The sequence below is a fragment of the Microcaecilia unicolor genome, chromosome 1 (assembly GCF_901765095.1).
Source record: "Microcaecilia unicolor chromosome 1, aMicUni1.1, whole genome shotgun sequence".
NCBI classification, from domain to species: Eukaryota; Metazoa; Chordata; class Amphibia; order Gymnophiona; family Siphonopidae; genus Microcaecilia; species Microcaecilia unicolor.
In genome coordinates, this window is record NC_044031.1 from 592,176,769 (window position 1) to 592,202,120 (window position 25,352).

A 25,352-nucleotide genomic window follows, 5' to 3' on the forward strand; every position below is an offset into this window, starting at 1 on the left:
AGGTACTTAGTGCTTAACCATACCTTCTGCCCCGGCTGGAGCACTGGGGCGGGTCGCCGGTGGCGATCGGCAAAGACCTTATCTTGGGCAACGGTCTTCTGTAGTTGCTCCCTAGCCATCCCCCAGACCTTCTGCAGATCCGCCAGAGTTTGGTCCCCCACAGGGGTTACCGCTGTCGAAGGGAACGGCCCTGGAAGCCGAGGATGTCGTCCGTATACCAAGAAGAACGGGGAGTGTCCTGAGGATGAATGGTCACTCTGGTTATAAGCAAACTCGGCCCATGGAAGCAGAGAGGCCCAGTTATCTTGTCGTTGGTTGACAAATGCCCGCAAGAATCCTTTCAATGTTTGGTTAATTCTCTCGACCATGCCGTTGGTTTGGGGATGGTAGGCGGATGAAAAATGAGTCTCTACTCCCAAAGCCGTGCACAAGGCTCTCCAGAAGCGTGAGGTAAATTGGGGTCCCCGGTCACTGACGATCCGACTGGGCAGCCCATGTAGCCGAAAAATGTGTTGAATGAAAGCCTGGGCTAGAGAGGCCGCCGAAGGAAGGCTCGATAATGGAACAAAATGAGCCATTTTAGAGAAACGGTCTACCACAACCCAAATCACAGTATGGCCCTGGGAGCGGGGTAGGTCGGTGATGAAATCCATGGATAACTCCGTCCAGGGAATGGTCGGTACGGGCAGTGGTTGCAGGTCCCCCACGGGGGGCCCTGTTAATGGCTTGGTCCGTGCACATACAGGGCACGAGGTAACAAATTGGAGAACATCCCGCCTCATTTGCGGCCATTGGTACTGTCTCGCGATGAACCGGAGGGTTTTTTGATACCCGAAGTGCCCGGCCCATCTAGATGAGTGCCCCCATTGCATTATTCTTTTTCGGTCGGCGGCCGACACGAACTCCTTAGTCGGCGCAACTTCCCCTGTAGCCGCACTGAGACATGCGGGATTTAACATAGGATGGACCTCCTTGGTCTCTTCAGGAGCTTCAAATGCTCGGGAGAGCGAGTCTGCTGGGGTATTCTGAGACGCCGCCCGGAATACTAACTGAAAGTGAAACCTGGCAAAGAATAACGACCATCGGGCCTGTCGGGGGTTTAACCGCTGAGCCTCTTGGAGGTATAGGAGGTTCTTGTGATCAGTGATTACCGTAAATCGGTGCTCCGCTCCCTCCAGCAGGTGCCTCCATTCCTGCAGGGCTAATTTCAGGGCCAAGAGTTCTCTATCCCCTACCGTATAATTCCGTTCTGCTGGGGAGAATTTTCGTGAGAAGAATGAGCACGGTTGACGCCGGCCTCCGGGGTTGACTTGAGAGAGGACCGCCCCGGCCCCCAAGGCGGACGCGTCCACTTCTACAATAAATGGTTTCTCGGGATCGGGGGCCAGCAGGATGGACGCTGACTCGAAGGCCTCCTTTACCTGACGAAAAGCCGCTTGCGCCTCTGGCGGCCAATCCCGGACCTTCGCGTTCTTTTGGGTGAGCGCCGTCAGTGGTGCTGTCAGTTGGGAATACTGAGGGATAAACTGGCGATAGTAATTTGCGAACCCCAGGAACCGTTGCAGTGCCTTCAATCCCAACGGTTGTGGCCACTCTCGAATTGCCCGGAGTTTGTCTGGCTCCATCTGTAGGCCCCCGGGTAGCAGAATATGTCCTAAAAAGGGTAATGACCACTGATGGAAAGCGCATTTACTGAGTTTAGCGAATAGACGGGCTTGTCTTAACCGGTACAGCACAGCGCAGACGTGGCCCGTATGCTCCGCGGGGTCCTTAGAGTAAACCAGAATGTCATCCAGGTATACAATCACCGTGGAGTTCAGCAAATCCTCTAGCACGTAGTTAATAAGACGTTGAAACACCGCAGGGGTATTACATAGGCCGAACGGCATCACCCGATATTCAAAATGTCCCTCGTGGGTGTTAAAAGCCGTTTTCCATTCGTCCCCTGACCGGATTCGAACCAAGTTGTAGGCCCCCCGCAAATCCAATTTAGTGAATATCTGCGCTCCTTGCAACCTGTCAAAGAGCTCGGGAATGAGCGGGAGAGGAAAACGATCTTTCACGGTGATGGCATTTAATCCCCGATAGTCAATACAGGGCCTCAGGGACCCATCCTTCTTGGTAACAAAAAAGAATCCCGCCCCCGCTGGAGACGTAGAGGGCCGGTTGAACCCTCTCCGCAGGTTCTCCCGGATGTATTCTTGCATTACCTTGGACTCTCCTCGGGACAGAGTGTACAGTCGGCCCCGAGGGGGCACGGTTTCCGCCTTCAGATTAATGGCACAGTCAAAAGACCGATGAGGCGGTAGCACCTCCGCTTCCTTGGGATTAAACACATCAGCAAAGTCTCTATAATCCATAGGCAGCGAGCCCAGCTCTACCCGTCCCTCACCGGGCAGCGTATTTAAGGCAGGGCAGCTGCCAGCCCGGCCCTTACAACAGGTCTGCTGACAGGGACTACCCCAAGCTTGAATCCTTCCCCCGGGCCAGTCGATAATAGGGTTGTGGCACCGTAGCCATGGCTGCCCCAGGACCACCGGGTGGATGGTCCGGGATAGCACTAGGAATTGGACCTCCTCCCGGTGATCCTCCCCCACCTGTAATCCCAACACGGGGGTGATCTCCGTGACCGGCTAGGGAAGGGTAGTTCCCTGGATGGAGGTTATTCGCAGCGCCGGCCGCCGCAGGAGCGTAGGCCAGCCCATTTGCTGCAGCAGTTCGAGTCCGATAAAGTTGCCCCAGGACCCCGAGTCCACCAGGGCCCGGGTCTGGATCGTGGCCTCTTGCCACCGTAACATTACTGGCAGGGTTATCAAGGAGTCCGGTAGGGGAGCGGAGTGCCCCAAGAACCCTCCCCTCAGGGTGCCTTGGGGGAAGCATTTCCCGGCCGGACGGGACAAGTCCGGATGAAATGACCAGCCTCACCACAATAGAGGCACAGTCCGTTCGACAGGCTTTTCTGTCTGTCGGAGGGAGCCAGCCGTTGACGGCCCATCACCATCGGCTCTTCCCCGGGCTCCGTGGAGTCCCGGTTCCCCTGGCGAGGGGATGGCCCTTTGCCCATCCGGGACATCCCTCGCGCCCACTTCTGCCGCTCCGCCCGGGCTCTGGCTCGCTCCTGGAACCGGGTGTCTACTCGATTACAGAGCGAGATGAGGGCATCCAATTGTCCTGGGACCTCCCGTCCAGCCAATTCGTCCTTGATCCGTTCTTGTAAGCCTTCCATAAAGATGGCCATCAAGGACTCCGGATTCCAACGCAGCTCCGTGGCTAAGGTCCGAAACCGGATGGCGTAATCGGCCACCGTCCCTTCTCCCTGATAAATCCGCAGCAGTTCCGACGCTGAAATTCACTATAATCATCCAAGATGGGGTCTTGCTGTTCGTTTAGGGGGGCCACCCAGGCCTGGGCCTTCCCTTCGCAGAGGCCCATAATGTAGCCCACCTTACTTTGGTCCGAAGCAAATGCCTCCGGTTGCATCCGGAAGGCCAGGTTACACTGGTTGAGGAACCCCCGACAGCCTCCGGGGGTCCCATCATATCGAGCTGGTTCAGGGAACCGAGGTCCCATGCGGAACCCTCCCACACGGGGAGCCGCTGCGGCCCCCTGGACCGCAGCGGCCTGGTTCTGTACCGGAAGCGTGGAAAGTTGCGAGCATACGTTCTGAAGCGCCCCAGACAGGGCGTTAAGCTGCTCCTGCTGCTGCTGGAGTACCTTGGCCAGGTCCCGTAGATCAGGTTGCGTTGGCGAGCTTATGGCTTCCGTTTCCTGTCGCGTCCCTGTTGTTTCTTGGTTGGTGAGCCCTCAAGTTCCCCGAGGCCCCACAAGGCCCCAGAGGGCAGCCGAGCACCCCGAATCTTCACCTGCGGCGACCGCCGTTCACCGAGGGTTGAGCCCTCAGCTGCAGGCGGCCAGCAGGACTGCTGGAACCGCGGGGTGACGGCTGACCTGGCTGACAGTAAGCACGCAGTCTTTAAGGGAGGACTAGCAGAGGCGGCTAGGACTCCGAGAGGAGATTCAGGCTCTGGAGATGGCTAGCCGAATGGCTAGCTGAAAACACAGTCTCTGAAGGGGGCTAGCAGGACGGCTAGCTGAAGAGGAGCACTGTCTCTGGAGTAGGCTAGCAAGGACGGCTAGCGGACGACACAGTCTCTGAAGGGGGCTAGCAGGATGGCTAGCTGAAGAGGAGCACTGTCTCTGGAGTAGGCTAGCAAGGACGGCTAGCGGACGACACAGTCTCTGAAGGGGGCTAGCAGGACGGCTAGCTGAAGAGGAGCACTGTCTCTGGAGTTGGCTAGCAAGGACGGCTAGCGGAAGACACAGTCTCGGAAGGGGGCTAGCAGGACGGCTAGCTGAAGAGGAGCACTGTCTCTGGAGTTGGCTAGCAAGGACGGCTAGCGGACGACACAGTCTCTGAAGGGGGCTAGCAGGACGGCTAGCTGAAGAGGAGCACTGTCTCTGGAGTTGGCTAGCAAGGACGGCTAGCGGAAGACACAGTCTCGGAAGGGGGCTAGCAGGACGGCTAGCTGAAGAGGAGCACTGTCTCTGGAGTAGGCTAGCAAGGACGGCTAGCGGACGACACAGTCTCTGAAGGGGGCTAGCAGGACGGCTAGCTGAAGAGGAGCACTGTCTCTGGAGTTGGCTAGCAAGGACGGCTAGCGGAAGACACAGTCTCGGAAGGGGGCTAGCAGGACGGCTAGCTGAAGAGGAGCACTGTCTCTGGAGTTGGCTAGCAAGGACGGCTAGCGGAAGACACAGTCTCTGAAGGGGGCTAGCAGGACGGCTAGCTGAAGAGGAGCACTGTCTCTGGAGTTGGCTAGCAAGGACGGCTAGCGGAAGACACAGTCTCTGAAGGGGGCTAGCAGGACGCAACCCCTGTGTCGGCTTCTGACAAACAAAACGGAAGCGCTGGATCCCTTCCGTCTCGGGGTTTAAATCCCCCGCCCGTCCTTCCTCTGGTAACAGCTGGAGCCAATCCTCTTCGCCCAGGCAGGCAGAGGGGGCCCGGATTGGTGCCCCTGTCTGGCGGGCGGAGTCTCCCCGTTGGTGCGCCAATCCGGCGCAAGTGGGCGGAGCTGCCTCGCTGGTCCTGCTCCAACGAGGAGGACGACGACGCCGGCGCCGCCATCTTGGCCGGCGGATCTCCTTCTCCGAGGCCGGCGCTTGCTCCCTCGGATCGCCGGCCTCGGAGCAGCCAGCGGCAGCGCCGGCCCTGTCGGCAGCCTCATCCCGCCGTCCCGGATCCCGTGGGCGCCCCTGGTTACCGCTCCCTCCTGCGGGCCGCCAGGTAAGAGCCCGGGACGGGACACTGATTACCTTGCTTCCCTGCACCTGTGGGTGCTGTCTCTGCTCTGTCTCTGTGTGCTGGTTGTTCCCAGTGTATGCTTGTTTGTTTCCCTAGCTAAGCTGCTTTCCTCAGTGGCGATCCTAGGTTGGCTGCCACCTGGGGCGGATTGCCGCTGCGCACCCCCCCCCCCCCCCGGGTGCAGCGGCGTCCGTCCCTTCTGGGTGCAGCATGACCCCCCCCCCCCGGCGCAATGACACCCCCTTTCCCGGTGCATCAAGCCCCGCCCCGGCGCAATGACACCCCCCTCCCCGGCACATCAAGCCACCCCCCCCAGGTGCATTCTTGGCTGCTGGAGGGTGCAGAGAGCAGTCCTGCGCCTGTTGGCTCAGCTGGTTCCCTGCTCCCTCTGCCCCGGAACAGGTTACTACGCCTCAGCTCAATGAAAGAGCCCCTAAATGAATACTTTGCAGCTGTGCTGACAATGGTGGCACCTGATACGCCAGAAAATTCCTTAAATATGTATTTGCTGGAGCCATGGCAGACCTTGAGATCTTTTATTGGTGGACTATAAGAATTGTCCAAAAAACACTGTTTAAAAAAAGATTTAAATGGGTTTAAAAAGGTTTGGATAAATTCCTGGAGAAAAAGTCCCTAGTCTGCTATTGAGACAGACATGGGAAGCAACTGCTTGCCCTGGGATTTGTAGTATGGAGTGTTGGCACGATTTGGGTTTCTGCAAGGTACTTGTGACCTGGCTTGGCCACTGTTTGGAAAACAGGATACTGGGCTAGATGGACCACTGGTTTGACCCAGTATGGCTACGCTTATGCTCTGTGCTTATATGTGAGTTTCTAAAACCCACCTTAGATATGATGTCTGTATACCTTCATTTTCTCTGAGAGCTGGAAAGTGTTTAATCCTTGAGGACCTCTGTAAATAAACTAGTGAAAGATGTCTGCATGCCATTCAGCATTGTATTAATTCATAAGTGAATCATATCATATGATAAATTATTTTGCTGTTTGAACAGAGCGTGCCTTTATCTCCTTACCATAATCAGCTTCCACATAAGTGTCTTCTGTCTGGGTCATAGGTAGAGGTGCAGATTCAAAGACCTCACTTTGGAGCCAAGGGTGAGAGGGCTTGAGGCTTAGCAGATTAGCCAGAGTGCGTCGTATTTTTTTCTTTTTCCTGAAAATCCTGGCATGAATAAAAGAAATAAATACCTTGATGGACTCAGCAGCAATTCCACACAAGAACAGCACTATCAGCATCTTTTTGTTTTTCTCTGAAGTCCTAAACATAATGGTGTGGGCTACGGGTGCTGAGTAGGCTCAAACAAGACAAGCAAGTCTGGCAGGCCGGAAGATCCGGACTGGACTGGGCCAAATTCTGGAATGGTAAACAGCACATAGACAATCCAATGCAGCCACCAGGTCTGGCCACCAGAGGGCAAGAGGAACACAAACCAAAACACAAGCTGAAAGCATACTGAAGCATACTCAGGTGCAGCACAGTGGAGCAATTAGAGCCATGCTGGAAGCAGCCAGCACACAGAGAGAGAACTAACTCAGAAAGGATAGACAGAAGCCAGCTCAGAAGCTGACCCCCAGAAATAAGGTAAGTCTGAGAGGGGTCACGACCACAGACGTGCAGGGGCGTATCTGGACTCCGGCGGTAGGGGGGGCCAGAGCCAGAGGGAGGGGGCACATTTTAGCGCCCCCCCCCCCGCCCCCCCCGCCGCCGCCGCCGAGCCCCCACCGCCACCAATAACTTAGTCTCTCCACCCCCCTCCCGCCGCCAACCCTCCCCCGCTGCCGTTCTTACTTTTGCTGGCGGGGGACCCCAACCCCCGCCAGCCGAGGTCTGCTTCCACCTGCCGCTGCCTTCAAAACTTCTTCTTCAGCCGGCGGGGGACCCCAAACCCCCGCCAGCCGCCCCGCGCTGTTTAAAATTCATCTTCGGCCTCCGTGGCCGTGCTGCTGGGATAGGCGGCGCTGTTGAAATCCACTTCGGAGTCTGACGTCGCAGCACGTACAACGTACAACGACGTCAGACTCCGAAGTGGATTTCAACAGCGCCGCCTATCCCAGCAGCACGGCCACGGAGGCCGAAGATGAATTTTAAACAGCGCGGGGCGGCTGGCGGGGGTTTGGGGTCCCCCGCCGGCTGAAGAAGAAGTTTTGAAGGCAGCGGCAGGTGGAAGCAGACCTCGGCTGGCGGGGGTTGGGGTCCCCCGCCAGCAAAAGTAAGAACGGCAGCGGGGGAGGGTTGATGGCGGTAGGGGGGTCCAGGGCAAAATCTGCGGGGGCCCAGGCCCCTGAGGCCCCACGCAGATACGCCCCTGCAGACGTGACATCTCCCCTCAGCCATCTCTTCCCCAAGCTGAAGAACCCTAGCTGCTTTAGCCTTTCCTAACTCATCCCATCCTCTTTATCATTGTTGTTGCCCTTCTCTGTGCCTTTTCTAATTCCACTATATTTTTAAGGTACCCGGTCAAAATAGCCCAGACAAAAAATCTCCAAACAAAAAAGCTGCCGACATAATAGCCCCCGACATAACAGCCACTGTCAAAATGGCCTGACCACAATTTAGCCCTTGACAAATTAACCCCCCCCCCCCCCCCCGACAAAAGGGCCCAATCAGGCTGCCGAGAATATGGCACTGCATTTTTTCCTAATAATCTTACCTTGTCAAACAGGATAAGGTTGGTAAGACTATGAAAATGATTACAATATTGTTTTTTTTAATTAGCATGTTGATGGAAGAATACTTTCCTTAAAGAACAGAACATGAATACCAGTTGGTAGCTATAGAATTTTGTTTATTTATATATGCTTTATACAATGCAATGCTGGTAGGAGCCTTTATCAGTGAAGATTTCACTTGTAGTTTATCATCATTTTTTATGATGTGTTATTTTTTTCTAGGGGCTATTTTGTCAAGGGTTATTTTGTGGGAGGGGCCATTTTGTCAAGTGCTATTTTGTTAGGGGTTGATTTGTCAAGGACTATTTTGTTACAAGGCTGTTTTGTCGGGCTATTATGTCGGGGTGCCCTTTTTTGAGATGTAGTGACCAGAACTGCACATAGTATTCGAGGTGTGGTCACACCATGGCACAATACAAAGCCATTATAACATTCTCAGTTTTGTTTTCCATTCCTTTCCTAATAATTCCTAACATTCTTTCTTACCCGCCACTGCACATTGAGCAGAGGGTTTCAACGTATCATCAACAATGACACCTAGATCCTTTTCCTGGGTAGTGACTCCTAATGTGGAACCTTGCATCACTTAATTATACTTATCCAAATATTCAGTTTACAGCACATTTTGATGCCCACTCACTAGACTTCTTAGATATAATGGTCCACTTTTCTGAAGGATAGTTTGGATCTACAATCTTTAGAAAACCAACAGATTGTAATTCTTTGCTGAATTATCGCAGTTATCATCCACGACATCTACGAGATAATATTCCTATGGGACAATTTTTATGTTTAAGCAGACTTTGTTCCTCTATAACAGATTATAAATATCAAATTTGTTAGGTTTTCAAGGCAGAAACTAGGTTCGTGAGCCCTTGGACCACTGCCGGGGAGCAGCAGTGGCAGGCAAAACCACCCCACACTAGGGACAAGGCAGAACTCTGACAGAAACAGCTAGACTTCACCTGAACTTGACCTCCTTTCCCCAGGAGTTGAGCCCCTGGGTGCAGGCGGCTGGCAGGACATACCGGACAGGGCAGGAACTGGATACCAACTAGGCTGAACAGGAACTAAGGGTCAGAGGGGAAGGGAATATACCTGGGCAGCAAGGCAGGAAACTGGGCTAGGACTCACGGACAGACAATACTACACAAGGCAGAAAATGGACAAGCTACAGGATAGGAACTGAAAGCTGCCAAGCAGCCACTGAAACAGGGTACAAATACTGACAGACAAGAGTCGGGACTGAAAGCTGCCACGCAGCCAATAAGAGAGAGACACAGACAAACAGAAACTAGACCAGAAATACAGACCAGAAACAAGACTAAGAAATAAGCAACAAACCTAAGCTAAACTACACACAGACTACTAGAACCAGACAAGAACCTCAAACAAGAAACCAGACTAGGCAGAAGTGCAACAAAGCACCAACAAACCAGGGACCTTAGATGATGCAAAGGCAAACACAGTAGTTTCCAGGTGATTAATAAAGCCCATCAGCTGCTGAAGCTCACTGCAGGAATCACAAGGCAGCTACGGGTGCTGTTCAGGCACAAACAAGAAAAGCTAGTCTGGCAGCCCGGAAGATCCGGACCGGAGTGGGCTGAAATCTGGAACATGAGACAGTCCATAGCAGTCACTGGTTCTGGCCACCAGAGGGCGAGGTGAGCACAGACAAGGAAAAATTGGTTTAATGAGTAAAAAATTTCGGGACCTGTTTCGGTTATCAAAAGGGCTTATAAGAGGGCATCGTATACGGAACATCAATGGTTATTGCAAGCTAGTTTAGAAAATGATACTGCTAAAATAACATGTGTTTTACCTTATTCTATAAAAAAGTTTTGATGTGCATAGAATTATACAGAGACATTGGAGCCTGTTCCAATATTTTCCAGTTTTACATAAACCACTTCAATTTGTTTATCGGAGACACAAAAACATAGCAGATATATTAATAACATCTCATATGCAACAGTCTGTACAATGCATACCACAGGAGGAATGTCGTCACTATGCTTGTGGACACTGCACATATTGTGATTAGATGTGTGTATTGACAAAGTTCCTATACCAAATAGTGAGCATGTTTATCATTTAAATACTAGAATAGACTGTGAGACTGCTCAGGTGATGTATTGTGTTGCATGTCCATGTCAAAAATATTACATAGGGCAAACAAGAAGAAAAATTAAGTATAGAGTAGTGCAACATCTCAGTAATATCTGATTGGGAAAAACTGATACTCCTATGGTACAACATTGGAATGATTTGGGGACACACCGAGAGGCATAATCGAACGGGGCGCCTAAGTTTTCCTGAGGGCGCCCTCGCAGGACGTCCCCGCAAAGGGGCGGGGAAACCTGTATTATCTAAACAAGATGGGCGGCCATCTTTTGTTTCGATAATACGGTCGGGGACGCCCAAATCTCCACATTTAGGTCGACCTTAGAGATGGTCATCCCTAGAGATGGTCGTCCCTGATTTTCGGCGGTAATAGAAACTGAGGACGCCCATCTCAGAAACGACCAAATCCAAGCCCTTTGGTCGTGGGAGGAGCCGGCACTCGTAGTGCACTGGTCCCCCTGACATGCCAGGACACCAACCGGCTCCCTTACCTTGTGTGCTGAGCCCCTCAAAAACCCCCAAAACCCACTCTACCACAACTGTACACCACTACCATAGCCCTTAGGGATGAAGGGGGCACCTAGATGTGGGTACAATGGGTTTGTGGTGGGTTTTGGAGGGCTCACATTTACCACCACAAGTGTAACAGGTAGGGGCGGTTGGGCCTGGGTCCACCTGCCTGAAGTGCACTGCAGTACCCACTAAAACTGCTCCAGGGACCTGCATACTGCTGTCATGGAGCTGGGTATGATATTTGAGGCTAGCATAGAGACTGGAAAAAATATAAATTTTTTTTAGGGTGGGAGAGGGTTAGTGACCACTGGGGGAGTAGAGGGAGGTCATCCCCAATTCCCTCCGGTGGTCATCTGGTCATTTAGGGCACATTTTTGTGGCTTGGTCATAAAAAAAAGGACCAAGTAAAGTCGGCCAAGGGTTCGTCAGGGACACCCTTCTTTTTTCCATTATTGGCCGAGGACGCCCATGTGTTAAGCATGCCCCAGTCCTGCCTTCGCTACGCTTTCGACACACCCCCAGGGACTTTGGTTGTCCCCGCGACAGAAAGCAGTTGAGGGCGCCCAAAATCGGCTTTCGATTATGCCAATTTGGGCGACCCTGTGAGAAGGACACCTATCTCCCGATATGTGTCGAAAGATGGGGGCCCTTCTCTTTCGAAAATGAGCCCAACTGTGTATGATCTGAAATTTGTTATATTACAATTAGTGAGTTTGAGTGGGGCGGTCATGTTTCTCAAATTTTGATTCAAAAGGAGCAACGGTTTATTTATGATTGGAAGACGGTTCAGCCACAAGGTCTCAATAAGGAAGTGGACTGGATATTAGTCATGTGATAAACTTAAATAAAGCCTGTTGGATGTGTTGGTCTCTCCAGACACCATCTTGGGTCTAATGATTCTACTCCTTGTGGTGACGGTTCAGATTGTTAGCTTGTGAGGGGTTTTTTTTAGTTATTTGATTTTTTATTTTTCATATGCAGTTGCTAATAAAAATTTCTTATCTTTATAGAGGTAGCCCCTGATGAAGATTTCTATGTAAAGCGAAACCTGGATCCGAGTTGGGGTAAAAATTAGAAGATCTGAATAGACACGGACTTATCAACGCAGATCTGTTCCTCTGGGCAACACAGTGGATTGAGATATAAGAAGATAAATTGTTTTGAACTACAATACTTGCAACAGTTTTTAAAATCTTGTTTTCTTCTTTAAAACTCTAGCCTTAAATGAATGAGGAAGTGCAATGATAAGAAACAGTGACTATATTTGTGAATTTCACTTCAGTCACATTGGGTTTTGAGCACATTCACTGCACAATTTTAATAGTATATATTTGGTTTCCACGGATTTGAGTTACACATTTAAGTACAGTGGGGGAAATAAGTATTTGATCCCTTGCTGATTTTGTAAGTTTGCCCACTGACAAAGACATGAGCAGCCCATAATTGAAGGGTAGGTTATTGGTAACAGTGAGAGATAGCACATCACAAATTAAATCCGGAAAATCACATTGTGGAAAGTATATGAATTTATTTGCATTCTGCAGAGGGAAATAAGTATTTAATCCCTCTGGCAAACAAGACCTAATACTTGGTGGCAAAACCCTTGTTGGCAAGCACAGCGGTCAGACGTCTTCTGTAGTTGATGATGAGGTTTGCACACATGTCAGGAGGAATTTTGGTCCACTCCTCTTTGCAGATCATCTCTAAATCATTAAGAGTTCTGGGCTGTCGCTTGGCAACTCGCAGCTTCAGCTCCCTCCATAAGTTTTCAATGGGATTAAGGTCTGGTGATTGGCTAGGCCACTCCATGACCCTAATGTGCTTCTTCCTGAGCCACTCCTTTGTTGCCTTGGCTGTATGTTTTGGGTCATTGTCGTGCTGGAAGACCCAGCCACGACCCATTTTTAAGGCCCTGGCGGAGGGAAGGAGGTTGTCACTCAGAATTGTACGGTACATGGCCCCATCCATTCTCCCATTGATGCGGTGAAGTAGTCCTGTGCCCTTAGCAGAGAAACACCCCCAAAACATAACATTTCCACCTCCATGCTTGACAGTGGGGACGGTGTTCTTTGGGTCATAGGCAGCATTTCTCTTCCTCCAAACACGGCGAGTTGAGTTCATGCCAAAGAGCTCAATTTTTGTCTCATCTGACCACAGCACCTTCTCCCAATCACTCTCGGCATCATCCAGGTGTTCACTGGCAAACTTCAGACGGGCCGTCACATGTGCCTTCCGGAGCAGGGGGACCTTGCGGGCACTGCAGGATTGCAATCCGTTATGTCGTAATGTGTTACCAATGGTTTTCGTGGTGACAGTGGTCCCAGCTGCCTTGAGATCATTGACAAGTTCCCCCCTTGTAGTTGTAGGCTGATTTCTAACCTTCCTCATGATCAAGGATACCCCACGAGGTGAGATTTTGCGTGGAGCCCCAGATCTTTGTCGATTGACAGTCATTTTGTACTTCTTCCATTTTCTTACTATGGCACCAACAGTTGTCTCCTTCTCGCCCAGCGTCTTACTGATGGTTTTGTAGCCCATTCCAGCCTTGTGCAGGTGTATGATCTTGTCCCTGACATCCTTAGACAGCTCCTTGCTCTTGGCCATTTTGTAGAGGTTAGAGTCTGACTGATTCACTGAGTCTGTGGACAGGTGTCTTTCATACAGGTGACCATTGCCGACAGCTGTCTGTCATGCAGGTAACGAGTTGATTTGGAGCATCTACCTGGTCTGTAGGGGCCAGATCTCTTACTGGTTGGTGGGGGATCAAATACTTATTTCCCTCTGCAGAATGCAAATAAATTCATATACTTTCCACAATGTGATTTTCCGGATTTAATTTGTGATGTGCTATCTCTCACTGTTACCAATAACCTACCCTTCAATTATGGGCTGCTCATGTCTTTGTCAGTGGGCAAACTTACAAAATCAGCAAGGGATCAAATACTTATTTCCCCCACTGTAATTGTTACCCTGGGTTTATATTTGGGTTGGATGATTTGTTGAATCCCATATTAAAGTTTTTGGGGTAGCCAATACTCCTGAGTTAAGGTCAGGGTCAACAGAGGCATGATTACAATGACTTCAGTTTGTTCAAATTCATGGTTACTTTCTGCAGTGCAGTGTCCTTACCATGTTCATGACACAGTTGCAACTCCCATGTGTTCCTTCTGCATAATAAGATATGAAGAGTGCAAGAAAGAAACAAAGCTTAGCAAACAGACATTGTATGTAAACAAAATTTGCCCTTATTGATCTTTGAATTAAATACATTTCTATTAGGCTTTCAGTATAAAGTCTTAATTTTTACCTGACTAAATTTTCTTTGTAAGAAACACTGTGGCATGGATTCAGAGTCATATTGCCTTGATCATCAAACAGAAAACTGTCTTCATTCAGAACATAGTAGCCGTTAGACAGCAGCCGAGGACTGCGACGATACGCCAAAGGTGATCCCGTACATGAATGCTCCAAAGTGGTGTCACCAGGTAAACCACAGCTGTCACTATATCAGAAAGAGATCGGCCAGCTTGTATTTCTTTTTAAACTCTTTATATACACATATATATTTACATATACATACACACACACACACCCTTCTCCCAAGTTCAGCTCAAGGTCCTTTCTCCTCCTGTCCAACATCTTTCCTTTCCTTCCCTACCCCCAGGTGTCCAGCATCTCCCTCTCCTTCCCCCCAAAAAGGGTCCATCATCTCTTCTTCCCCAAGGAGGTTATCATCTCCCTTTCTCTAGCCTCCTACAAGTGCTCAGCATCTCCCCCTATCTCCCCCATATTCAGCATCTTCTCTTAGCACTCTCATGGCTGCTGCGCTGCCTTGGCTTGCAACTAAGAATCAGTACATAAGTGTTGCTATACTGGGACAGACTGAAGGTTCATCATACCCAGCATCCTGTTTCCAACAGTGGCCAATCCAGGTACAAGTACCTGGCAAGATCCCAAAATTGTACAATACATTTTATGCTGCTCATCCTAGAGTTAAGCAGTGGATTTTCCCCTTCTTAATAATGGCTCATGGACTTTTCTTCTAGGAAGTTACCCAACCCTTTTATAAACCTCACTAGCTAACTGCTTTTACCATATTCTGTGGCAATTAATTCCAGAGTTTAATTACACGTTGAGTGAAGAAATATTTTCTCTGATTTGTTTTAAATGTACTACTTTGTAGTTTCATTTTGTGCCCCCTAGTTCTAGTATTTTTGTAAATAGTAAACAAGTGATTCATGTCTACCTGTTCAACTCCACTCATTATTTTATAGACCTCTATCATATCTCCCCTTAGCCGTCTTTTCTCCAAGCTGAAGAGCCCCAGCTGCTTTAGCCTTTTCTCATAGGGAAATTGTCCCATCCCCTTTATCATTTTCGCCACTCTTCTCTGTACCTTTTCTAATTCCACTATATCTTTTTTGAGATGCGGCGACCAAAATTGAATACAATATTCGAAGTGCGGTCGCACCATGGAGCGATACACACTGAGCAGAAGGTTTCAACATATCATCAACGATGACACCTACATCCCTTTCTTGGTCAGTGACTCCTAACGTGGAACCTTGCATGTCATAGCTATAATTCAGGTTCCTCTTTCCCACATGCATCACTTTGCACTTGCTCACATTAAACGTCATCTGCCATTTAGACGCCCAGTCTCCCAGTCTCTTAAGGTCCTCTTCTAATTTTTCACAATCCTCCCACGATTTAACTACTTTGAATAACTTTGTGTTGTCAGCAAATGTAATTACCTCACTAGTTACTCCCATCTCTAGGTCATTTATAAATATGTTAAAAAACAGCGGTCCCAACACAGACCCCTGGGGAACCCCACTAACTACCTTTCTCCACTGAGAATACTGACCATTTAACCCCACTCTCTGTTTTCTATCTTTTAACCAGTTTTTAATCCACAATAGGACACTACCTCCTATCCCATGACTCTCCAATTTCCTCTGGATTCTTTCATGAGGTACTTTGTCAAACTCCTTCTGAAAATCCAGATACACAATATCAACCTGCTCACCTTTATCCACATGTTTGTTCACCCCTTCAAAGAAATGTAATAGATTGGTGAGGCAAGATTTCCCTTTACCAAATCCATGTTGGCTTTGGCTCAATAATCCATGCTTTTGAATATGCTCTGTAATTTTGTTCTTTATAATAGTTTCTACCATTTTGCCTGGCACCGACTGCCAATTACTACTACTACTATAAATCATTTCTATAGCGCTACCAGTCATACACAGCGCTTTACGATTGAACAGACAATTAGCACTTGTTGATGCTAATTTAACCAATTGGTTTGCATAATGATCTTCGATCTGAGCCCAAAATTACAAGTCCAACTTTAGGCAACCTAAACAGGATCCATTTGATATGTTGAGCTCTATGAGACAGGCTTCTGTTGCAATTTTACCATTTAAAAGGACTTAGGAGAATGTGAGGTTTTTTTTGTGCTGCCTGATACATTGTTATACACTATCAACACATATACATATTTCATATTTTGAATTTTTGAGGCATTAATATATAGTTTCTTTTTAATTTAATTTAATTTTGGCATTTATAGTCCGCTTAACTGTAAAGCTCTAGGCGGATTACATACGAAGCCATGTGGAATACATTTTTGAAACAGGAACATAATTTAAAATCATGTGAACAGAGTGTTTGTTAAATTAGAACAGATTGAAAGGATCAACAATTTGATAAACATGTCGTTAGGGTTCAAACAGGTTTTCAGCTAGAATGAAGTTATGGCTCTATTGCCTCTAAACATGACAGTTTTAAACACGTTTTCTACCAGATAAACTTATGGCTTATTGCCTCTAAACAGGACAGGGAGTCTCTTTTAGACTGTTTTTTTTTTTTATAAGGTAGTCAGGTTAGCACTAACTGTATGGCATGGTCATAAAAGATCTAGTGATTTTGGGTGGTTTGTGTTCCATAGTATTTCTGAAACAGCCAAGATTTTAATAGTTTGCGAAAACATACGTAGGTAATCCATTATAAATCTGATCTCTGGGCTCAGGGAGTTCCATAATGCAGCCCCTTTTCCCACCAGAGTAGTGTTTGAAGCTTTTTTCAGTCGGCAGGTTTGGTGGTTAGATGGTGAAAGCCTAATGTCTAGTGAGGATCTGAGGGCTCTCTTGGTTTTGTGTAATTGTATGTGTTTTTGTAAGTATTCTGGTAGACAGCCATGAATTCTTTTGTAAATTAACATCAGGAGTTTGAATTCTACTCCGGCTTTAATTGGGAGCCACTGTAGTTGTGTGAGGAATGGGGTAGCATGGACATGCCATTTCCCACCTATTAGTTTTGTGGCAGCACTTTCTACAATCTGGAGTTGTCTGAGTGATTTGTCTGATAATCCTAGGTGAATGATGTTGCAGTAATCCAAGGTTGTAAGAACCATGGCCTGTACCACTGTTTGGAAATGGTTTGGATGTAACAAGTGTTTGATGTATCAAAGTAATTTAAGTCTGAAGAAACATTTATTTATTTATTTATTGCATTTGTATCCCACATTTTCCCACCTCTTTGCAGGCTCAATGTGGCTTATAATACATCATGAGTGGTGGTAATATTTCCATATGACTGTGTTAATTTGAGTTGTCATTGAGGGGCATAATCGAACGTCACCGGCCAAATAGATCGCCGGCGATCTATGTTGGCGGCGGTGCTATAGCTGGCCGGAACCGTATTATCAAAAAAGATGGCCGGCCATCTTTTTTTTTCGATAATACAGTTTAGCCCGGCCAAATGCCGTGGAGTTCGCCAGGTTTGAGATGGCCGGGTTTGTTTTTCAGCGATAATGGAAAGTTATGTCGGCCATCTCAAACCCCAGCCAAATTCAAGGCATTTGGCCGTGGGAGGAGCCAGCATTTTTAGTGCACTGGCCCCCCTGACATGCCAGGACACCAACCAGGCTCCCTAGGGGTCACTGCGGTGGACTTCAGAAAAGCTCCCACGTGCATAGCTCCCTTACTTTGGGAGCTGAGCCCCCCAACCCACTACCCACAAATGTACTGCACCCACTAAAATTGCTCCAGGGACCTGCGTACAGCCTCTAGGACTTATTGCTGCTGTATAACTTTGGTACACCAGTTCACACCTGAAGACTAATCTCTCTGAAAAAGTCCTTTCTTGAAATAAGCACGTTTACTCACAGTTAACTGCAGATCAGAGGTTGTGACCCACTTGCAAAGAGTCCCCTGGTACTAAGATTAGCAGTAGGTCAGAGCTGGCACAATGGTGTACAATGCCCTCTTTCAGCACCATTCATGGTAAGAACTACGTTCTCTAACGTGGGTAACACAGGAAAGGGAACTAAAACTGGCTTACAAAAATGGCCACTACCGCATGGACTACAACAGGAAACAAAACAGGGCACATTCTGACCCAGTTAGCAGGGGGGGGGAAAGCACCATGGGAGTAGAGCCCAGTACCCTACACCCACCAAAATGCATTGCTAATGTGACTCTGCAGGGCACCTAACAGAAAAGGTGTCACACTCACCCGAGAGCCACATCACAACCAGGGAAAGGCTGTCGGAGGATACAACACATTCTGCTGTCATGGAGGTGGGTACGGCATTTGAGGCTGGCATACAGGCTGGCAAAAAAGGTTTTTAGTTTTATTTTTTTAGTATGGAAGGGGGTTGGTGACCACTGGGGGAGTATGGGGAGGTCATCCCCCATTCCCTCCAGTGGTCATCTGGTCAGTTGGGGCACCTTTTGAGGCTTGGTCGTGAAAATAAAAGGACCAAGTAAAGCCGGCGAAATACTGCTTAACTACGCTTTTTTTTCCCCATTATCGGCGAAAGCCTGTCATCTGGTAGCCACGCCCATGCCCGCCCATGTCCCGCCTTCGCTAATCTACCGACACACCCCCTTGAACTTTTGCCGGCGAAGCGACAGGAAAGCGGCGATGTCAAAAATGCCGCTTTCGATTATACCGATTTCGCCGCTTTTAAGAAATCGCCGGCCATCTCCCGATTTGTGTCGGAAGATGGCCAGCGATCACTTTCGATTATAAGCTGGATTGTTAATTGAGAGTCTATCCAAATTCCGAATAGCTTGATCTCTATCTTGAAGGGAACAATGGTTCCTGCTAGTTGGGGGGGGAGGGGGTTGAAGGTGGTTTGGCTGATGGATTTCCTACTGTTATGATTTGGCCCATGTTTCATGCTCTCATTCATCTCGCCACCTGGTGGCTAGACCTGGTGGCTGCTATGGATTGACTGCTGGCTGTTTCCCATGTTCCAGAAGGTACTGCGGTTCGGTCCGGATCTTCCAGCCCTCCGGACTGTCTTGGGAGTTTTTGGAACTAAGCAGTACCCATACCTGGTGACCTCCCTTGTACTTTGCCTTCATTAACCACCTGGATGCTTTCTAGTTTACTTTGCAACAGAGGTCCTCAGAGGAGTTTCCCTCGGCGAGAGTTGTTGCAGTGCATCTGTGCTATTTTCCGGTTTCAGCTTTGGCCCTGCTTATCTCCTGGTTTATTCTACTGTCTGCTGCCTGTCCAAGACCTGGCTTATCTCTTGGTTTATGCTACTGTCTGTTGCCTGCCCAGGACCCGGCTTGTCTCCTTGTTGGTATCCTGTTCCTGCCCTGTCTGGTAAGTCCTGCCGGCCGCCTGCACCCAGGGGCTCAACTCCTGAGGAAGGGCAGTCAAGTGCAGGTAAAGTCCAGTGGTTTTCTGTCAGAGGTTTGCCTTATCTTGTGTGTTGGGTGATTCTCCTGCCGCTGCCGCTCCTTGGCAGGGGTCCAAGGGCTCACTAACCCAGTGGTTTCACAGTAAGCCTGACACCTACCCACAATATGTTAGTCTTGTCTATCGTGTTCATCAGTGGGTACGGTGTAGCCAAGTCTCGATCTGGGAATAATAGGACAATGTTATCCGCATAAGAGAAATATTTAATTGTGAGAGGGTTCAGGATTTCCCCTGTGCCTCTTAGGTAGAAGTTTAAAAGAATAGGGGATAGAGGGGATCCTTGTGGTACTCCATATTGCATTTTCCAGGGTATGAATAAGGCATGTTGCCATTTGACCTGGCTAGATCTGTATTGTAAGAACCTGAAAAACACATTAGGACTGCTCCCCTGATACCTACTTCATCCAGCATGATTAGTAGTGTGTTGTGTTTACCAGGTCAAAAGCTGCTGATAGATCTAGCTGCATTATGCCTGGTGGTCTTTATCGAGAAGTAAGTGCAATTCTGAGATCGGTTTTTCCAAAACTGTTTCCATGCTGAATGAGAGATGGAATCCTGATTGCATGGGATCCAGTAGGTTGTGCTGTAGTACCTGGAATTGGGTGGCTACAATAGCTTCTGTGATTTTGGTAATAGTGGGTATGTTTGGTACTGCGCAGTAATTGTTGGGAAGTGTGTCATGAAATGATTCCTCTTTTCTGAGTGGAGAGAGTAAGATATCTTCTTTCTGTTTAGGGAATTCCCCTGATTTCAGTAATCTCTTGACAAGGGTCTTTAGGTGCATTTTTATTATTTGAGATGCAAGTTTTAGTAGCCTTGCCTGGCTTGGCTAGGGTGCATGAGAATTCTTCAGGTTCTACTTCTTTGAAGGAATTCTAGGTGTGGTCTCCAGGGTAGCCCTGTTCCATAGCAGGTTCAGCTCTCGTCTGCTGTTTTGATGGCTTTGGGATAGATGTTAACAGCTTTTCTACCTTTTCTTGACATGTGTAGCGTAGTTGTCTGCACTTTGATTACTTTTCACCGCTTTTTGTGGCGGTTTTGATACGGTCTTTACAAGATGGAAGAGAGTGTGTGATGAGTTGCTGTTTTCTTGGACCTTCTGAGAGTAGTACTTCTTTTTTTTTCTGTTCTGATCATTTCATTGTATATTGCTATTTGGGATCTCCACAGTTTTTTGCTTTGGCTATCCCTGATTTTCAGTCAGGTGCATTCCAGTTGTCTATAAGATTTCTTTTGCAGAAGCAGTTCCTTTGTATACCAGGAGCTGATGGCTGTCCTTAAAATTTTCTTTTCTGTTAGCAGAGCTATTTTTTCTAGTGTGGTTTGTACTGCTAAGTTCCAGTTGGTGAGCAGGCCTTTTGGTGTGAAGTATGGGTTGTGCTGTATTTTTGATGTAACATCTTCCCAGAGCTTGTTGCCATCTATTTTACCTCTAGCAAGTATTTTTTTCTCTGTGTCCTTTGGTTTGTGTACTGGGTTGAGCAGGTAGGCAACATTCTTGTAATTTGTGGTCTGACCAGATAATGGTGGAGGCTTTCCATGTGTTCCGTACCGAGTTGAAAAGATGTATTGGTGTGAGCACGGCATCACAACCAATTTGTTGAGGAAAATTCCTTCATTTATTATTTTTCAGTCAAGATCAGTTAGGAAACGGACTAGTGATTGAGCATCTTGGCAATTATCTTCAAGGTGTAGGTTGAAATCCCCTACAATTATGACTATTGGGTGAGATGTGAGGCATCAAACCTATAAATGGCAAGTGACCGACTCACCTGCAAATGCGCAGTAGAGACTTCCCTCTGTCCCGCCCCCGCGTCAAGACGTGATGACGGGGAAGGGGGGCGGGACAGAGAGGGAAACTGCGCTGAAGGGGAGGGAGGGAACCGCTGACGTCGCTACCGCTCCCCCCCCCCCAAGGTAGCCGCTACCGCCCCCCCACCCCCGGAGTCGCCACCACCCCCCTTCACCCGGCCCGGGCCCTCTCTTCGTTATTGAACTTACAGCAGCGCCGAAACAGCAGCAAGCAGCTCAGCTTCAGCTCCCGTCGGCCTTCCTTCCCTGCCTGTGCCCCGCCCTCGCCGACGTGACGTCACACGAGGGCGAGGCACAGGCAGTGAAGGAAGGCCAACGGGAGCTACTGCTTGCTGCTGTTTCGGCGCTGCTGTAAGTTGAATAACGAAGAGAGGGCCCGGGCCGGGTGAAGGGGGGGGTGGTGGCGACTCCGGCGTGGGGGGGGGGGCGGTAGCGGCTACCTTGGGGGGGGAGGGGACATGGGACGTCTCAGAAGGAGGGGGGCCTTGGAGCTGGGAGGGAGGGAAGGAAGGGGGCCTGGGGAGCTGGGGGGGCCTGGGCCTTGGAACTGGGAGGGAGGGAAGGGGGCCTTGGGAGCTGGGGGGGCCTTGGGAGCTGGGGGGGCCTGGGGCCTTGGAACTGGGTGGGAGGGAGGGCGGGGGGACTTGCAGCTGGGAAGGGGGGAGGACTGGAGCCTTGGAGCTGGGAGGGAGGGCAGGGGGGCCCTTACAGTTGTGAGGGAGAGCAGGGGGCCTTGGAACTGGGAGGGAGGGAGCTGGGGGGGCCTGGGGCCTTGGAACTGGGAGGGAGGGAGGGCGGGGGGCCTTGCAGCTGAGAAGGGGGGAGGACTGGAGCCTTGGAGCTGGAGGGCAGGGGGGCTGTTACAGTTGTGAGGGAGAGCAGGGGGCCTTGGAACTGGGAGGGCGGGAGGGCAGGGGGCCTTGGGAGCTGGGGGGGAGGGCCTGGGGCCTTGGAACTGGGAGGGAGGGAGGGCAGGGGGCCTTGGGAGCTGGGGGGAGGGCCTGGGGCCTTGGAACTGGGAGGGAGGGCGGGCAGGCAGGGGGCCTTGCAGCTGGGAAGGGGGGAGGACTGGAGCCTTGGAGCTGGGAGGGAGGGCAGGGGGGCCCTTACAGTTGTGAGGGAATGGGGCCCCTTACAGTTGTGAGGGAGAGCAGGGGGCCTTGGAACTGGGAGGGAGGGAAGGGGGCCTTGGGAGCTGGGGGGGAGGGCCTTGGAACTGGGAGGGAGGGAGGGCAGGGGGCCTTGCAGCTGGGAAGGGGGGAGGACTGGAGCCTTGGAGCTGGGAGGGAGGGACAGAGGGGGCCTTGGAGCTGGCAGGGAAGGAGGATGGCAGGGGCTTTGCAGCTGCAACGGGAGGGGGGCCTTGGGGAAAAAAAACATTCCAATACCCGCCCGTTTTTACGGGCTTAACGGCTAGTTGTATTATAAATGATTGAAGGTCATCTGCTACTAGCTTCCGTGGCCCCAGGGGTCAGTATATTACTAGAATTGTATAGCCTTGTGTCTGGGTTTGTCTGTACATTTAGTAGTATCTCTTCTAGTCCTTTGTCATTTATAGTGTCTATTTGTGTTATGTGCAGTGAAGAGCAGTAAATTATTGATACCCTTTCCCCTCTTTTTTTGGTTCTGTATGCAGAGAGTAATAGGTAGTTTGGGGGGACAGATTAGTTGTTGAATCATTACATCTTCTTTGGATAGCCATGTTTCTACTATACATGCTAAATCATAGTTGTTTTCTGACATGAAGTCTCTGATGAGGTCATAGTTTTCTAAAAGGATTCACAGCAGTTTACAATAAGTAACAAAAGCTCCAATAATAAGGAAGAATTCACAGTCTAGAAACCACATAACAATACTTATAAAAACATGATAAAACAAAAATTAAATTTAAAAACAAAAATTCTTAAATAAGTCAGAGTTGTTGATTGAACAAATACATTTTAAGCATTTTCCTAAAAGAAAAATAAGGAGGTACAAACTTCAAGTTAAGAGGCAATTTATTCCATACTCTGGCCCCATAAAAAGGAAAAGAAACCTCAATAATAGATTTAAACCGGATTGTTTTTAGAGAAGAAAAACCTTATCTGTCCATAGATGGAAACACCAACAAATCAATCAAACCCTCGGAATTTAAACCAAATATTGATTTGAATGTTAAGCAAAGAACTTAAGAAGTAGCCTAGGGAAATGGGGAAGGTATTTATTTTAGTTCTCTAGTTGTTTTTTGTAGTGTTTTCGTCTGATTGTATTTGAGAAGCTGGTGAGAATTCCTTTTGTGGGTGTGTGTGCTTTTGATTTCTCTGGTCTTCTGGTTTATCTTGCTACAGTGGATGAGACTGGACCAGTTAACGCCTTTTTAGTTTGTAGGGATGTGGGCTATGCATTGTATATTGCCATTTCCTCTAGGATTTTATTGGTGCTTGGGGTAGTATCTTGTTTTTGCATGCAGTAACGTATGGGCTGACCTTACTGGCATTTGTGTTCTTTTATGTGGCTTTTAGTTGTCCCTGGATTTTGCTGCAGGATTGTCAAATCCTGCTCTCCCGCTGAGGGGACTTTAGTGTTTTTCTCTGGCCTGCTGCTCATGAGGTTTTTTTTTTTTTTAATTCAGTGGGAGCGATGTTGCTGAAAAGGCCCTCCAGGGACAGGCAGGTTTCCCTTGTTGGTGAGAGACTTGAAAGAATGGTAGCACCCAGGCACCTTTGCACCTGATTTTAAGTTTGGTTTATTCCAAAGTTATGAATGGGAGCACAATTAAATTACTGAGTCTGCTTCGTACCGTTGTCCTGGACTTTGGGTGTGTTTTGGTGCAGTCAGTGTGCTTCTCTCATTCAAATTAGGGTGGCATGCACTTGCATTTGTTGTGGAGAGTAGAGATCCCTTGTTTTTGAAATGTTTGTACTTTTAGATGTTCTCTCAGTTTTCACTGGTGGCGCAATTGGTCGACACAGGTGTCAACACATATGTTTCAGTGTGTTTGACCGCTACTAGCATGAGTCTCTAACATTGCCTCTGCCCTTTAGAAATGTCCGATTTGCACAGCCCCCTCTAATAAGTATTTCTCTGAATGGGGGATATGGGGCACAGATTTTGTTTTTGGGGAGCCCTAAGGTAGGAGGGGGCCACATTGAGGATCCACCATGTCGGAATAAGATGTTTGGTAGGGCCTGAGTGTGTTCGGGCCATGAGGGGTTTGCTATGTGAAGTTGCAGCTCCCTCTGTTCTTCTGCCTCAAACGTATCTGGTTTGGTGTGGAGAGGATCCTGAGCTGGGAAGCCGTGTCAGGACTCAATAGCTGTGAGTTTTGTCTTGGTACATCAAGGTCATGAGGCTTTGGTGTGGGAGTTGTTTCACCCTCTGTTCTTCAAATGCACATTGATAGGAGCCCTGAATGGCTGTCTTGTCTACCTTTAGGGCAGTGTCTGGAAGTCCCTGGATATCGCTGGATGTTTTTGATCCGGCTGTGTCCCTGGAGCTCTCCGAAGTGTGTCCATCTTAGACAGACAGATCTGACAACATTTGAGGGGTGGCAGTGAGCAGGAGTGCAGCATTTCTTCTCTTCCCCTTTTCCTTCCCCTGTTGCTGCCATCACCACTGTCCTCTATATTTCCTGGGCCAAAGGTATGAGCAGATTCAGTGCCAGCTCAAGGTCTTTAACCAAAGGCCAGCATTTGAGTGCTGCTGCATCCTGCTCCTTCTTCCCAACAGGAAGTCCTGCTTGGGTGGGGAGTGGAGAGGGTGCAGCAGTACTCAAGCATTGGCCTGTGGTTAAAGGCCCTGCACTAGCACTGAATCACTTGTCCCTTCAGCCCCAGAAGACAGAAGGCAGTGGCAGCAACAACACAAGCTGAGGAGGAGAAGAGAAAGAGGGAGAGATGCTGGATGGTGAACAAATGGGAAGGTGGGGGGTAAGAAAGTGGAGATGCTATCCACATAGGGGAAGTAGGGAGAGGAAATGCAGATGTTAGGCTATAGGGGAGGGATAGGGACAGAAAGAGGAGATGCTGGATTATAAGAGACAGAGAAAGGAAGTGGAGATGTTGGGCAATGGGGAGGGGGTTGGGAGAGAAAGAGGAGAGTGGAAGATGCTGCACTATGGGGAGGGTAGTGTCAGACTTGTGAGTTCTTGTACCAAGTAGAGCGCTGCTATGCCCGGTACTCAGACCAGGTTCTGCTTGGCAGCCGGA

General features: G+C 49.1%; 1 protein-coding gene across 2 annotated transcripts in view; it reads right to left on the reverse strand.

Moving 5' to 3' along the window:
* TMEM71 (transmembrane protein 71) overlaps positions 1–25,352 on the reverse strand; it is an 86,024-nt gene that overhangs the window by 50,092 nt on the left and 10,580 nt on the right. For both annotated transcript variants that reach the window (XM_030219321.1, XM_030219312.1), the window contains exons 4-5: positions 13,940–14,134; positions 6,339–6,487 (exon numbers count right to left, since the gene is read on the reverse strand). In XM_030219321.1, coding sequence (XP_030075181.1) covers positions 6,339–6,487; positions 13,940–14,134 — 344 coding nt within the window. The remainder of the gene's footprint in view (positions 1–6,338; positions 6,488–13,939; positions 14,135–25,352) is intronic.